Below are 13,869 nucleotides of genomic sequence, written 5' to 3' on the forward strand. Positions count from 1 at the left end.
GTTTTATTGATGAGTGGAAGGTTGAGGATGAAGAGTTTCAAGTGAAGAGTACTTGAAAAATACTTGGAGATTTTGATGATCGTATGGACGTTAATATGTGAATATGTGTGTAAATGATTTAAGATTATTATGGAAGTATGTAGAAATATTAGAAGCTGGAGGAAATACTTACAATTAAGGAGGAAGGACCCAAGAACACTTCTTGGAAAAACGTGGTTAGGGGGAGTGGGGAAGAGTTCCTTTTGGAGAAAAAGTGGCATTTTGGAAGAAGTGGTGAAATGAGGAAAGAAAACCTCCTGGACATGTGTTTATATGAATAAATTAAAGCAAGTGGATGGGGTTGTTGGGATGTGAAATGGATAATTATTTGACCAATGGAGACTAGAGAAGTGACATAAATGTGACATTGAGCTTGATGGGGGATCCACTTGATCCACTTGTGCTATATAATATCTTTTTAACTTTAGATATTATTTTATACAAATGTGTGATGTTTATTTAATAAACTTCAAGATGTGCATAAAACATGAGTTTAGGAGGTCTAGGATGTGAAAAATATGAGTTTGATGGAAATCCGGCGTCAAACACTCTTAAAAACAATGAAAAGTCCGAAACTGCCAAAAATCCGGAGTGATGTCCGAACGGGGCTGGGTGCGAGAGGGTTCGCTGTGAGAGGGTTTGATGTGAGAGGGTTCGCTACGAGCGGGTTCGATGTGAGAGGGTTCGCTGCGAGAGGGCTCGCTGCGAGAGGGTTCGCTGAGAGGGTTCGCAGTGAACTTGTCGTTTCCCATTTTCTCCTCCCATTTCGAGTGGTTTTCAACAAAATTGAAGGGTTGGGATGGTATGGGTGTTTATGGAAAAGGTTGGAAGTGTGATTCTTGTTACTAAGAGAGATTTGGGAGAGATTTGAGAGAGATTTGGGACAGAGAGAGAGATTGAGAGAGATTTTTTTCGTAGTCTTTGTTACGGTTTTGCCTCGTAGTGTTAGGATTATGAACTCCACTACGCTGTGGTATGAGTGTTATTTATCCCCGAAGGATACATTGTTGAATTTTATCACGTTGTTACGTTACCCACCCTACTTAGGTTTATACTGACAATTGGTAAATTCCAAGTGATACTTCGTATTAAAATAGTAAGTTGTACATTAGGAAACATAGTGCAAACCCTAACGTACTAGTACTCGTCGAGTTGACCGGGTTGACTTGTTGACTTTGTTTGACCCAAAGTTGATGGTTGTCACATCATCCCCCCGTTAGAAGGAATTTCGTCCCGAAATTAGCATTTTGAGTGGGACTTCAAGGGTTGGGGAAAAGATGTGGGTATTTCTGTTTCATCTGGTCCTCGCGTTCCTAAGTGAATTTAGGTCCTCGCTTGGCGTTCCACCGGACCTTCACTATGGGTATGCGACTTTGCTTTGTTCTCTTGATTTCCCTGTCCATGATTTCCACCGATTCTTCGATGAAGTGGAGACTCTCGTTGATTTCAATTTCGTCAAGTGGGATGAAGTCGTCTAAATCATATCTCTCATCTTCAAGCTCTAATTCATGTACAATTTCCTCAAGAAAAACATCAAGAGCATTGAAATTTGGAAAAGTACATGATATAAAATACTAAAAACTAAAATATATAATCAACAAATAAATAATCCAAACTAAACGCTAACCGTTCCCTGGCAACGTCGCCAAAAAACTTGATGTGTTTTATTTATGAACTAGTTTTTTATTTATAAAGTGCTACTAAATCTCAACTAGTCTTAAACATAAATAGGTAGTGTGGCTAGTTGTAAATTAATATAGTTTAAGGTAAGAAAGGATGTCGAACATATGGAACGAGAATGGTTTAGATGAAATAATTCAAATTGTAACATCCCAAAAATTAAGACTAAAAATTTTGATTTTTAAATTAATAAAATCATTACCCAAAACAACATCATAGAAACCATGGTGAATCATATTGTATCAATAAACATCCAAGTACTTCAGACTAATATAAAATGCGGAACAATGTGATGTGTGCACTACAATCATCCCGACCTCTTCCCCTTCGAACCAAAAAGTACCTAAAACATAAACTGAAAACCGTATGCACAAAGCTGAGTGAGTTCCCAAAATACCACATACCGTACATATCGAACATCTAATGGGCCCTGCCCAGCAACGGGCCCCGCTGAAAACATATTTGTCAGTCATTTGGCCCCGCCTGGCATCGGGCCCCGCCCCGTATGCATACAACATATAACGACATGCAAAAAATCACAAAGATAAATATCATACAATATAATCATCAGGCCCATCCCGGTAACATATCGTAAAACAAACATGCAGAGTCATACATACAACTAGCATCCTAATCATAAAAAACTATGGGCCGGTATTGGTGCCTTCCACACGCTAAACACAGTGAGGAAACTCACCTCAAGCTGCTGAATCTCTCAAATGAAGTCTCAGTCTGATGATCCGGAAAATCCCCATGATAACACCATCAAATAATATCCAATTAATAATTGGACCCCGACCCATAATCAAGAATCTAAATCGGTTGTCCATCATCCAGGGTAAAAGACCATTTTACCCTTCTTTTACTAGGCCCAAAACCAAGGCCCAACTAATTTGCTCAAAGCCCAAATTCCTAAATGGCATCACAAGGCCCAATATGGACCAACTTCCAAATTGGTCCCAAAAATCATCGTGGACCTAATCCCAAGAAATTCCATAGTCTATCCGTGGCCCAAAAGTTAGAAGTCCAATGGCCCAACAAGGCCCAAACCCTACAAACCCAAAATATGGCCCAAACCCGTGAAAGTCAAATAGCCGAGTACACTGGGCGTACTCAGACTTACGCTTGGCGTACTCCTTTTGGGACCAGTACGCTCAGCGTACGAGCTGAGTACGCCCCGCGTACTCCGCATACAACCAACCCAACTCATTAAGCACTTAGTTAGTTAAGCCAACATGCCAAACTCTCAGATCTGATTCAAGAAGGTGACTTAACACGTAAAGTTGGCAACTTTACTTCCATGCATATCTTAATAAGACCCAAAACACAAAGAGAACCATAACAAGGAACCTAACACATGCATGGACCAAAATAACTCACAAAAGTTGCATTTCTATGGACAAGGGACCTCAAATATGCTAAGATCTAACCTCCATGGCTTCTGGAGTAGACCATAATCTCAAATATGGCCTAAAAGATAAAAAAAATGCATAAATAACACCCTAAGTTAGATCTAGCACAAAGAACCATCAAGATGAAAACTTTTTACCTCCAATGACTTGATAAGATGAAGATGACCCAAGATCTACAAGCTTAAAACTCATAAATGATACTTAGGGTTTTAATATAGGGTATAGAGTGATGGAGGCTAATCAATAGAAGGTCCATGGGTGTTATAAGTTGTTTAAATAAAGCACAAACCCTAAAAATTAGGGTTCGCCCCTGCATTACGTACACCATACATACTCCCACGTACCTGGGTGAACCCACGTTCCAGAAATGAGCTAGTATGCTAAGCGTACTCATAGAGTACGCCCTACGTACTAGTTAGGGACCAAAAAGTTAGAAATTTTGCGTTAAGGGGGTTAAAAAGGGAAACATACCAAATCTCGAATGTTACAATTCTACCCCACTTGAATCAGACTTTGTCTTCGAAGTCCGCTGCCCTAAATAACTCTGAGTAATACTCCATCATCTCGTCCTCCGGCTGCCACGTCCATTCTGACTCCTTGCGGTGCTGCCACTGAACTTTCATCAACTCAACAACATTGCTCCTCAAGGTTTTCGTCTTTCTACTAAGAATCACCACCGTTCTCTTAATATAATCCAGGCGATTCTCCATCTGAATATCCTCCAATGGAACCACCATGTAATCACTCGCTAAACATATCCGCAACTGAGAGACGTGGACCGTGCTATGGATCTAACTAAGCTCCCTGGGAAGATCCAAGCGATAAGCGACCCGGCTCACACGTGCCAAAACCGTAAAACGACGATGTACCTGGGGCCCAACTTTCCCCTCTTCCTGAATTGGATGACACCTTTCCAAGGTGACACCTTCAGGAGAACCATATCCCCAACTTGGAACTCTAGGTCTGATCGGCGCTTGTCGGCATAACTCTTCTACTGACTCTGAGCTATCTGGGGTCTATTCTGAACATGCTGAATCAACTTGGTAGTCTTGAGTACCACTTCGATACTCCCCATGACTCGTTGACCGACCTTACCCCAACATATCGGGGACCTGCACTTCTTCCCGTATAGCATCTCAAAAGGAGGCTGATCGATGTTGGCGTGATAACTGTTGTTATACGAAAACCCCACCAAAGGGAGATACGTATCCCAACTCCCACCGAAATCCAATACACGTGCCCGAAGTATATCCTCCAAGGTCTGGATAATCCGCTCGCTCTTACCGTCAGTCTATGGGAGGAAAGCCATGCTGAAATGCAGACGAGTATCCAACTCCTCGTGGAACCTCTTCTAAAATTTGGATGTAAACGGAACGTCCATGTATGAAACCACGAAAACTGGCACCCCATGCCATGACATAACCTCCCTGATGTATATCTTGGGAAACTTCTCCATAGAGATACTCTCCTAAATCAGAATAAAATGCGCGTTCTTGGTCAATCGATTCACGATGACCCAAATCGAATCCACTCTGCACACTGTCCAAGGCAACTTCGTAATGAAATCCATGGTGATCTCCGCTCATTTCCATATGTGAATATCTAATGGATGCATCTTGCCGTGAGGCCGCTGATCAATAAACTAACTAAACCATGGTTAAACAAACTGTCCAAAACATTCTACATGAGTTGTTATATCATACCATATGATATAATAACTACTTTGTTGTTTCTTTTGTTATTGTTTTCATAAAATAGTAACTTTTCTCTAATTAAATACAAGAGTTGAATTTATTTATTAATAATCAAATTCTTAATACATATTCTATAAGTACCAACTTGATTAAGATGTGACCCTATACAATCATATGTCATTATTAGTATCATTAAATAATGATTCTTGGGCATATAGATCCAACAAGAGGTTCATGCTTATGAATATTGTTTCAAATTGAGCTATAAGACTCATCCATACCCATTAAGAAGTGCATTAATTTCAACTGTTGATTATGACTAGTATATGTTTTAGCAACTTCACATATACAAGTATTTAGATTAGTGAGAGCATCATAATCTTTCCAAACTGAATACATTTTATTAAAATACTCAGATACACTAAGAACACTTGATTTAAGTTAGGGAATGAATCTATTGATGAAAATTGAAAATTACATATCCATTAACTTTTTAAAATGTTTCTTTAAGTTCTTCCCACACCTCAAAGGAAGTCTAAGCATTTGTTTGATCCATATACAAGTCATGACTAACAACTACAAAAATCCAATTTAAGACAACATCATCAACCCATTCCTATTTTTTTAGTTTAAGTTCATCATCAGAAGGTGGTTTTTCAAGAAACCCATCAATAAATCCTATTTTATTCATAGCAGAAAGAGCACAAAGAATAGAAGCAGACCAAACCCTATAGTTATCAGTACCCTTTAGTTTGAAAGAATTTAAGAGCAGTTAGACCACTATCATTATGATTTGTATATAGATGATCATTAACATCAACAACAAAAGGGGTTTCTTCTTTAGAAGCAGAACCACTTTTTTCAGTACCAACCATGATTCAATACAAGAATAACAAGGTACTCAATAAACCAGAACAAACAAATGAATATGACAAAACACTCACAAGAAGTGCCATGCAGACAATATATGAACACAACAACAAAGCCACCCAGGATAGAGTCCTGAACAGATAAAGACAAGAACAAGAACCAGAAGACTTATAGTAGTCCTAGAATCACTTTTGGAGCCCCGATCACATTAGTGATCAGAAATTACCGTCTCAGTGAGGGTTTTTAACCGCAACACCAAGCTAAAGGATGATTGGATTGCAATGGATGAAGAAACAGCCTAGCGAGACACTCAGTTCACCCCGATAGCACCAATCTTCATAACAAGTGATGAAAACAGCAGATCTGAACAGACTGTAAGAAGATCAATTGTAACAAAGAACAAATCGAGAAACCGTAAAATTCTCAATACAAACAATAACACCACCTGAGCACCATAATCGATCAATGAACACTAGGACAAAATCAAACGAGGCCTAGTGCTCTGATACCATGAAAAGAAATATAAATTCCAACATAAACAAGCACTTTATACAATGACCAATTTGTTTTTAAGTATACAACTTGGTCCTTACTAGATAGACTAACTCTACTCTCTCCTTGACCAACTCTCAAAGATTGAATGAACAATAATCAATGAAAACAAAACCCTCATCAGAGAAGATGAAGCTAACGAAACCAAAGAGATATTTTCTCTCAAGTCTAACACACCTATCAATGAATCCAAACAAAATGGTATATACATTGAAAAAATACAAATAGATTCTTGTAGTATAATAAAAGCTGACAAGAATAAGCCCAATATAAACCAAATGCACATTGTAGAACTTCCAACATTCCAAATATACCCTGAATAAAATATCTAAACTAAACAAATAAAGTGAAGTAATAACCAGCCTTTCATTTATAGATTGACCAACTTAAGTGATTATTCAACAAAACGCAATGTCATTTGCTATCAAGTGCCTATTTAATTTTTCTTTAATCATGTTTAAATCTTTTATGAGGAAAGTTAAGGAAATCTTATAGTTAATGGGAAAATCCATTTTATCTATTATAGTATTTGTGGAAAATTGTATCGTTCTTTTGAATTGCTTGACAGATATCAACTCCGTTTGGAAATAATACTTAATCAGTTAATCCAATATATATTTTTTTGTTGATGATGTCATTAATATTAGATCTTGATAAAGTTAAAAGTACAACAGAAAAAAAAAAATCTACAATCGTCATTATCCAACATGGCATAAAGAACATATATAGAAAAGATGCACGGAGCATATAACTCGTCCACCTCATACAGGTGCGGGCCTACCACCCACCAGGACTTCATTATAAAAGCCACGTGATTTCCTTGAAAGAGCATTAAACAATCATGTTTCAATCCATAAGTCTTAGACACACAAATATGACCGGAGCAAGCCTTGAAGCTCCGGCCACTGAACGGCACTCCAATAGTAACACAAAATCATCCGGCAAATATGAAAGTGCTGCTGATATGATCTTCGAGTTTCTTGAAGAGAGTGAACTGTCATCAGGAAGTTCATGCAATTCAGGTGATAGCTACAACAATGGCGATTTGGAAGAAAATGAAAATTCTGGCGATCCCGAGGAAGATAGATTGTTTTGGGAGTCTCAAGAACAGCTTCTCACAGTACATATTCTTCTAATTTGCTAAACTCTTATCAGAGTTTTTCTTCAGAACAAGTTATTTTACTCAGTGTATTAATTTTACCATTTTGGATATTTTTCCAGGAAAGTCTTTTTAGGACTAGTTCAATAGAGTCAAAAATCAGGCAGGCAACTAAAGAGATTGTAAAGGAGATTAAATCTACTGAAGTGGATGGCTGTGATTGTGGCAGGACGGTGGCTGATGGTTGCCGGAGGTGTTTCCAGAGGGAGATCTCTTACCGACTGCAAAAGGCAGGCTACAACTGTGGCATATGCAAGGCCAAGTGGATGAATAAAAAACAAATCCCAGCAGGTAGAATATTTAAAAAAATAGTTAATTATCCAAAAAAGATTAGTATAATAATAAGAAACAAAATACATTAATTTCTGCTCCAAAAGTTATTGATCCCCGATTGTGAATATTTTAATTTCCAGGCGAACACACGTATATAGAAGTATTGGACACTTCAAATTCTAAAAAAGGAGTTATGAGAGTGATTATTGAGTTAAATTTCCAAGCCGAATTCGAGATGGTAAAGTCAAGTCAAGAATACAACCATCTCATAAGCCGACTACCTGAAATATATGTTGGAAAGACCGAAAGACTAGAATCGTTAATCAAGATACTTTGCATAGCATCTAAAAAGTGCATGAAAGATCAGAAAATGCATATCGCTCCATGGAGGAAGCTCAAATACATGCAAGCAAAGTGGCATGGGATACGTGAAACTGATCCATTGTCATCACCGGATGTATTGCCAGTAGTTGAGCGATCTAACCGTTTATCTAGACCCATGGTTTCATTGCTTACCTATGATTTGATTGAGAACATGAACTTGTCATCTAGTTTACATTCTATTGCGATTAAAGTTTTATAAGGAAGTAGGAAAACTTTGTTGAGGATAACATAAATATTTTAAAAAATATGTATGTATCAAGGTTTTGGTAGCTGGGTAATATGATTTGGTTTGGTTTATGTGTTGCCATAGAGGGAGTTCTTGAGGAATGAAAATAAAGTTGGAGAATATGCTTTTATTATCTATATATTTTGAGCTCAAGTTAATATTTATTTTTCTACAAATTTGATGTTTTTTGTCCTTACAACTAAAAGATCGACTTACCACATAAAAAATCGCCAGCATCAACCACATAATTCGGATCCATATATATTTGGGTGTTAGAATATGGATTAACGACAATGTTTTAAAAAATCATTTTTAGTTGAACCGGTTCAATCGTTGGTCTACATCATGCAGTGGTATGCCTAGGCCTTTGAATTGTGTATAATCCAGATAATTTGACCGATCGAGTTATTCAATGTTCTTTGGAAGTTTGAATGTTTTTTTAGTGGGTTAGTGAAATCCAACTATTCAAATCAAATACAACGGTTCAAAACGGTTTTTTTTACGGGTTCTATCATAACAGATCAACCTGATTTTTGAAGAAACTGTATAAACCCGACGTTGTTAAAACGCTTTCGTCCCTGGTTCCGGTTCGAACCAGTTTCTAAAACACTGATTAACGATATATTAAAAAATATTTTTTGATTAAAAATTTATGAACAGCTTAAAGTCAATCGCAAATTCCATAGTAATAATGAAAAATAAAGACTACCAGATTTGACTCATCGCAAATTATATTTCGGTTCTTGAATGCTTACGTGATTGAGTATTTCTTTAATCCATGTACAACAACAATTATAACACTAATACAATTAAAATTGAAATCCGAGAAGGTTAAAGATCGACAATCATAAATAGACCAAAGGATGGAAAGAGTGGATAGATTGATGATGTGTGCACAACATATTAAACACAAGCCTACCATGATTACTAAAAGAGTGGGGGTGGGAGAGAATGTAACTGAGCATGTACTAGGAATAAGTTTTAAAGTAACTAGTTGAAAAATAAGAAGTAATTTTTGTACGAAAAGGTTAAACACACCGGTGACAATCTATTTTGAAGGGGGCCTTCAGGATATTTCCTTCTATGATGAGATCTAGTATTTAGCATAATCATTGTACACATTGTAATGCATTCAAAATGGTGTCGACATACGCTCACATGATCAAGATATTTATAGATGAGGTAATAAGACTATAAAGTTATTAGTGAGTAAAAGAGAATATGTATCATATGCGGGGAGTTACCTTTCGGTTGTAATTACTTAGTTTAATAATAATACACCTTTGGAGCATCCACAATGCATTAAACTTAGTTTAATGGATTAACTAATCATTATTTTACTTTCATACAACTTTTACATTAATTTTCCGACAATGCATTCAACTCTACAATTTTTAATGAAATATATTCTTAATAGTTGAAAGGTCTTATTTTTATTTTTATTTTTATTTTTATTTTTTTTTCCATTGAGGAGTTCAATAACCATTGATTTCCATATCCAATGAATGTCAACATGACAATCGATAATAGTAGAGTTTAATCTGTTGAATGCTAATTATGCATGTCCCCTCATTCAATTTTTCCATTAAACTATTTATTGTAAATGCTCTTAGTGCTTTCATATCAATAGTGTTTTATGATATGTTCACCAACACAACAAATTAATAACATTAATTAATAAATGCATGAGTTTAGGGTTACATATTTGGTTTAAACAAAAAAGCAAGAGTAAATAAATAGAGACAGACTAATTTGTTATTCATTTTTAATTAATGGTATAACTATAAATTAATTAAGGATGACTATGTATGTAAGAAAGGCTTGGAGTTTGAGTAATGGTATTGTTACCATAATTGAGCAAACCTGGAGACTAAGGAAGTTCCTAGGGTTTTATGTCTTATATAAGTCATGAAAAACCTTGGCGACACCTAATCATAATTTACAATTTCCACCGGTCCCCTCTCTTTTGTCTCTTTGACGGTACAAACCACAATGGTTATTTCGTTTTACTTGGTACTGAAGAAAGAAGGAACAAAGACTTGCTTATTAAAAGTCGAGGGTTACAATTATAATAGTGAGACTTTGGTTGTTCTCAAGGCTAGCAAATATATAACCCTAATTCTTGCACACTTGGTAGTGTATAATGGTAAAGGGACTGTATCCAAGAGGATGTATTCAATTTGTAAACCCGTATAAATCTCTTTGAAAAGACACTTGTAAAACGACATTATGAATAAAATGGGGCTTTTTAGTTTTTAGTTATTTAAAATCTAAGTTGAACTGATACACGAGAAATGCAATCGGATAAAAAAAGATTTAAAGTAATCAATAGAAATGGGATGGTTGACATTGGATTTCATTACATATATGCTTAGGTAATTTATCATTAGAGATTATGGTACAAGACTTATGACTTAATTTAATTTCGCTATAGTGACTTAAAATCTTAAGTCACCTAGACTCTTTTTAATTAATTTAACAGTTAGAGAAGCTCATAGCATATTTTATTAGTTAAAGTCACAAATCAATGGAGCATGTAATTTTGAAAATAAACTAGCATTAAGATATAAGAGTTACTAAATTCAAGACAAGTCAAAATGTTGTCACTGCCATGTTGGAGAAAATACTTTCAAGACATAAGTGAAATTAAAAGAAAAAACACACAAAAATCATTTATTGTTTGCTAATTTAAGGATCCATTACTTAATCAAGAAATTAGTCAACTAATTAGTAATCATACATCTAAACTCATAAATAAAGACATATAAAATGAAAATATGTTCAAACAGAAAATACTTTCATAAACACCAACATAAGTTCATAATAACCATAAAAATAGCTAATCATCCATGGATTATGCCAACATCAACCAAGATTAATTTAGCCTAACATGGCCAAGTTTAAGAGAAAGAAATAAAATCCAGAAATACCTAACATATAGTAAGATGAAAGGGATGAAAACAAAGATCAAAATTTTTACCTAAGAGCTCCCAAAAATCGCCTCTTGTTCCTCCCAAAATCCTTAGTTCAAGTTGTGAGAAAGATACCCACTAACCATCCATAAATAACTTCCAAATACAAAATAACAAAATTTCCCCTAAAGCACTCATGCGGATCGCATGACTTGGTCAGATCTAATATTGACTTTCGCATCATGTCCCTTTCATCCAATGTTTCCTTGTTTCTTTACTCTTGTAAATTTGTGAGCCCGAGATACTATTTGTAGAACATACAAATAAACCCAACTGCTAGCCTAACTCATATTTTTTAACCCACTACCCTAAATCTTCAATCAACCACTCTTCATGAAGTCCAAAAATTCCTCATTCTCCAGTAATCACCAAGCCCAATTGAACCATATTTAAATATAAATAAATTCTCCCATTTCCAATCATCCTCGCTCACTAAAGTGTTTGAAAAATATGAAATTAAGCGTTGTAACGTCCAAAAAGTTACAAAGAGATTTTTCAATTTAAAATAAGGTAACTAATTAAAACTTTATACTTCAATATCATTAAACAATATTCATTTGTTGAAAACCAATAGTTAACATAGTTGAATTACAAAATAATGTAACGAACATCTTCGAAGCATGTGTACAGTCCCACCGAGCTCTTCTCACGAACGACCTGTAAAATGTTTAATCCACAATCGTAAGCATAAAGCTTAGTGAGCTCCCCAATATACCAAAAATTCCATCATACATACAATGCATCCACAAAAGATCTCACCCTAGCGCCGAGCAACCAAATCTCCTAACCACATACATGCATCACATCCAATGGGCCTAACCCAAGAGTTCATGAGCCTAGCCCAACTCATATAACGGGCACCGCCCAACCATATATAACGGGCCCCACCCAACTATACGTAACGAGCCCCACCTAACATAACGGACCCTGTCCAACTATACATATCAGCCCCCACCCTAGGAGTAAACGGACCCAGCCCAACGCCCACTGCTAAGAGGCACCTCCTAGTCTTCCATTCAAGACATAAATTCGTATATAGTCAGGGATCAGATAGGCAGTTGAAAAGATGATCCACCGGAGAGCAAACAATCATACAAGAACATCACAATCATGCACTAGGCCAAGAGTTCTCAAGCTATCCAACTTAGACTACATAGAACTCATTCTATCACTACCATATAACCATATAGGATAAACACATGCATAACTAACATAGTACATTCCCTTAGCACTAGACTTCCCTAGTTACCCTACCAAACATACCTCTAATTAGAATCATACGATCAACAATTAAAACCTTACCAGTATAGCATACTAAAGCACCAAATGCTCTAACTGCAAGGCATAACAAGAACTCCACCTCGGCCACTAGCATACTTGTACTATATCAGTACCCCTATCCTAGCATGCAAAGGATATACAATAAGATACGTGGCATAGTGAGAAACTTACCTAAACTATAGAACCGGAGAATCACAACAATATTCTCACTCCTTGCACTGCTCAATCCCTCTAACCGACTAACACTAAGATAGATAAATCCTCAATCAGCAACCCAAATCCTCCAAGTTGTTGATACATGAAAAGTGACTCCTTAGCAATCCGAAGTGATGCCAATTCTGAGGTAGAAGTATTCTGAGATGATGCTGATTCCGAAGTAAAGATCTATCCGAGAAACATCCTTTTCTTATTTGTTTTATGAGTCTATATAGTGCATTAATTGTTCCTATTACTAGTTTGTCTTTTAGTATTTGTTTTATTGTACAGTACATGGGACAAGATAAACAAATGCGGCTTTGACAGTCTGTTGATCTTCAGTTGTCTTCTAGTCCATGCACTTTGTGGGATTTGTCTTTTAAATCACTCCTTGCCTATTTAAGGAGATCTATGTTTGATTGTTTACACACGAATGAGTGCAACATTCTCTATCATGTCAATAACAAGAACCATTCAGTCAAATCACTCTCTCTTACATTCTTATTGTTCATATGTTACTTTACATTGTTCATACTTGTTAATAATTTTATATCTTGAATACTTTGACAAGACTGGTTTACCAGACCTGACTGGATCTTCTTAGCAGCAGACATTGATCTAAAGTTAATTCAAGGTTTGTCTTTTCAAACCTTTTCCGTGCAGATCGTTTCTTATTTTCACAATTGGTATCAGAGCCTAAGTGGTTGTCCTTTGAATCCATAAGAACAAATTATAGTATTTGAAGATTACCTTGGTACCTTTATCATTTATGTTTTTAGGATAAAAGTTCTTCTATATACTACTTCAGCTCTAATATCTTAACTTCAACGACTACTTCTAATCAAACTCAACAAATGTATTTAATGCAAATAAAAAATAGTGTGGGTTTCCCAACACGTTCCCTATTATGAGTTGTTAAAGAGTATGATCACTGGAAATTTAGAATGGAGAGATGTTTGCTTGGTAAGGAAAAAGGTCAAGATATATGGAGATCAGTGAAAGAAGGTCCTCATGTTCCCGTAAGACAAATGGTCAGAGAACCAGATGCTACACTTATGGGTCAAGAAGAGCATCGTGCAACACCATTAGTTGCATCCGACATTGAGAAGCTTCATGCATACCAGATTGCTTT

The 13,869-nt window shown here is 36.1% G+C and overlaps 1 protein-coding gene across 1 annotated transcript; it reads left to right on the top strand.

Annotated features, from left to right (window-relative positions):
* Window positions 1-7,089: 7,089 nt before the first annotated feature.
* LOC145132877 (uncharacterized) lies at window positions 7,090-8,426 on the top strand. The gene is made up of 3 exons (XM_079067828.1): window positions 7,090-7,367; window positions 7,469-7,697; window positions 7,820-8,426. Exons 1-3 carry the CDS (start codon window positions 7,122-7,124, stop codon window positions 8,260-8,262), a joined length of 918 nt encoding a protein of 305 aa, XP_078923954.1. The 5' UTR covers window positions 7,090-7,121; the 3' UTR covers window positions 8,263-8,426.
* Window positions 8,427-13,869: the final 5,443 nt, after the last annotated feature.

Source organism: Lactuca virosa, chromosome 8 (genome assembly GCF_052849685.1).
Source record: "Lactuca virosa cultivar CGN04683 chromosome 8, Lactuca_virosa_CGN04683_v6, whole genome shotgun sequence".
Lineage (NCBI taxonomy): Eukaryota > Viridiplantae > Streptophyta > Magnoliopsida > Asterales > Asteraceae > Lactuca > Lactuca virosa.

Bases quoted from the DNA above. Each gene is read 5' to 3' on its own strand.
- LOC145132877 (XM_079067828.1), top strand. From the start codon at position 7,122: ATGACCGGAGCAAGCCTTGAAGCTCCGGCCACTGAACGGCACTCCAAT. The intron at 7,368-7,468 runs GTACATATTCTT...ATATTTTTCCAG, and splicing joins CTCAAGAACAGCTTCTCACA to GAAAGTCTTTTTAGGACTAG. The intron at 7,698-7,819 runs GTAGAATATTTA...TTTAATTTCCAG, and splicing joins TAAAAAACAAATCCCAGCAG to GCGAACACACGTATATAGAA.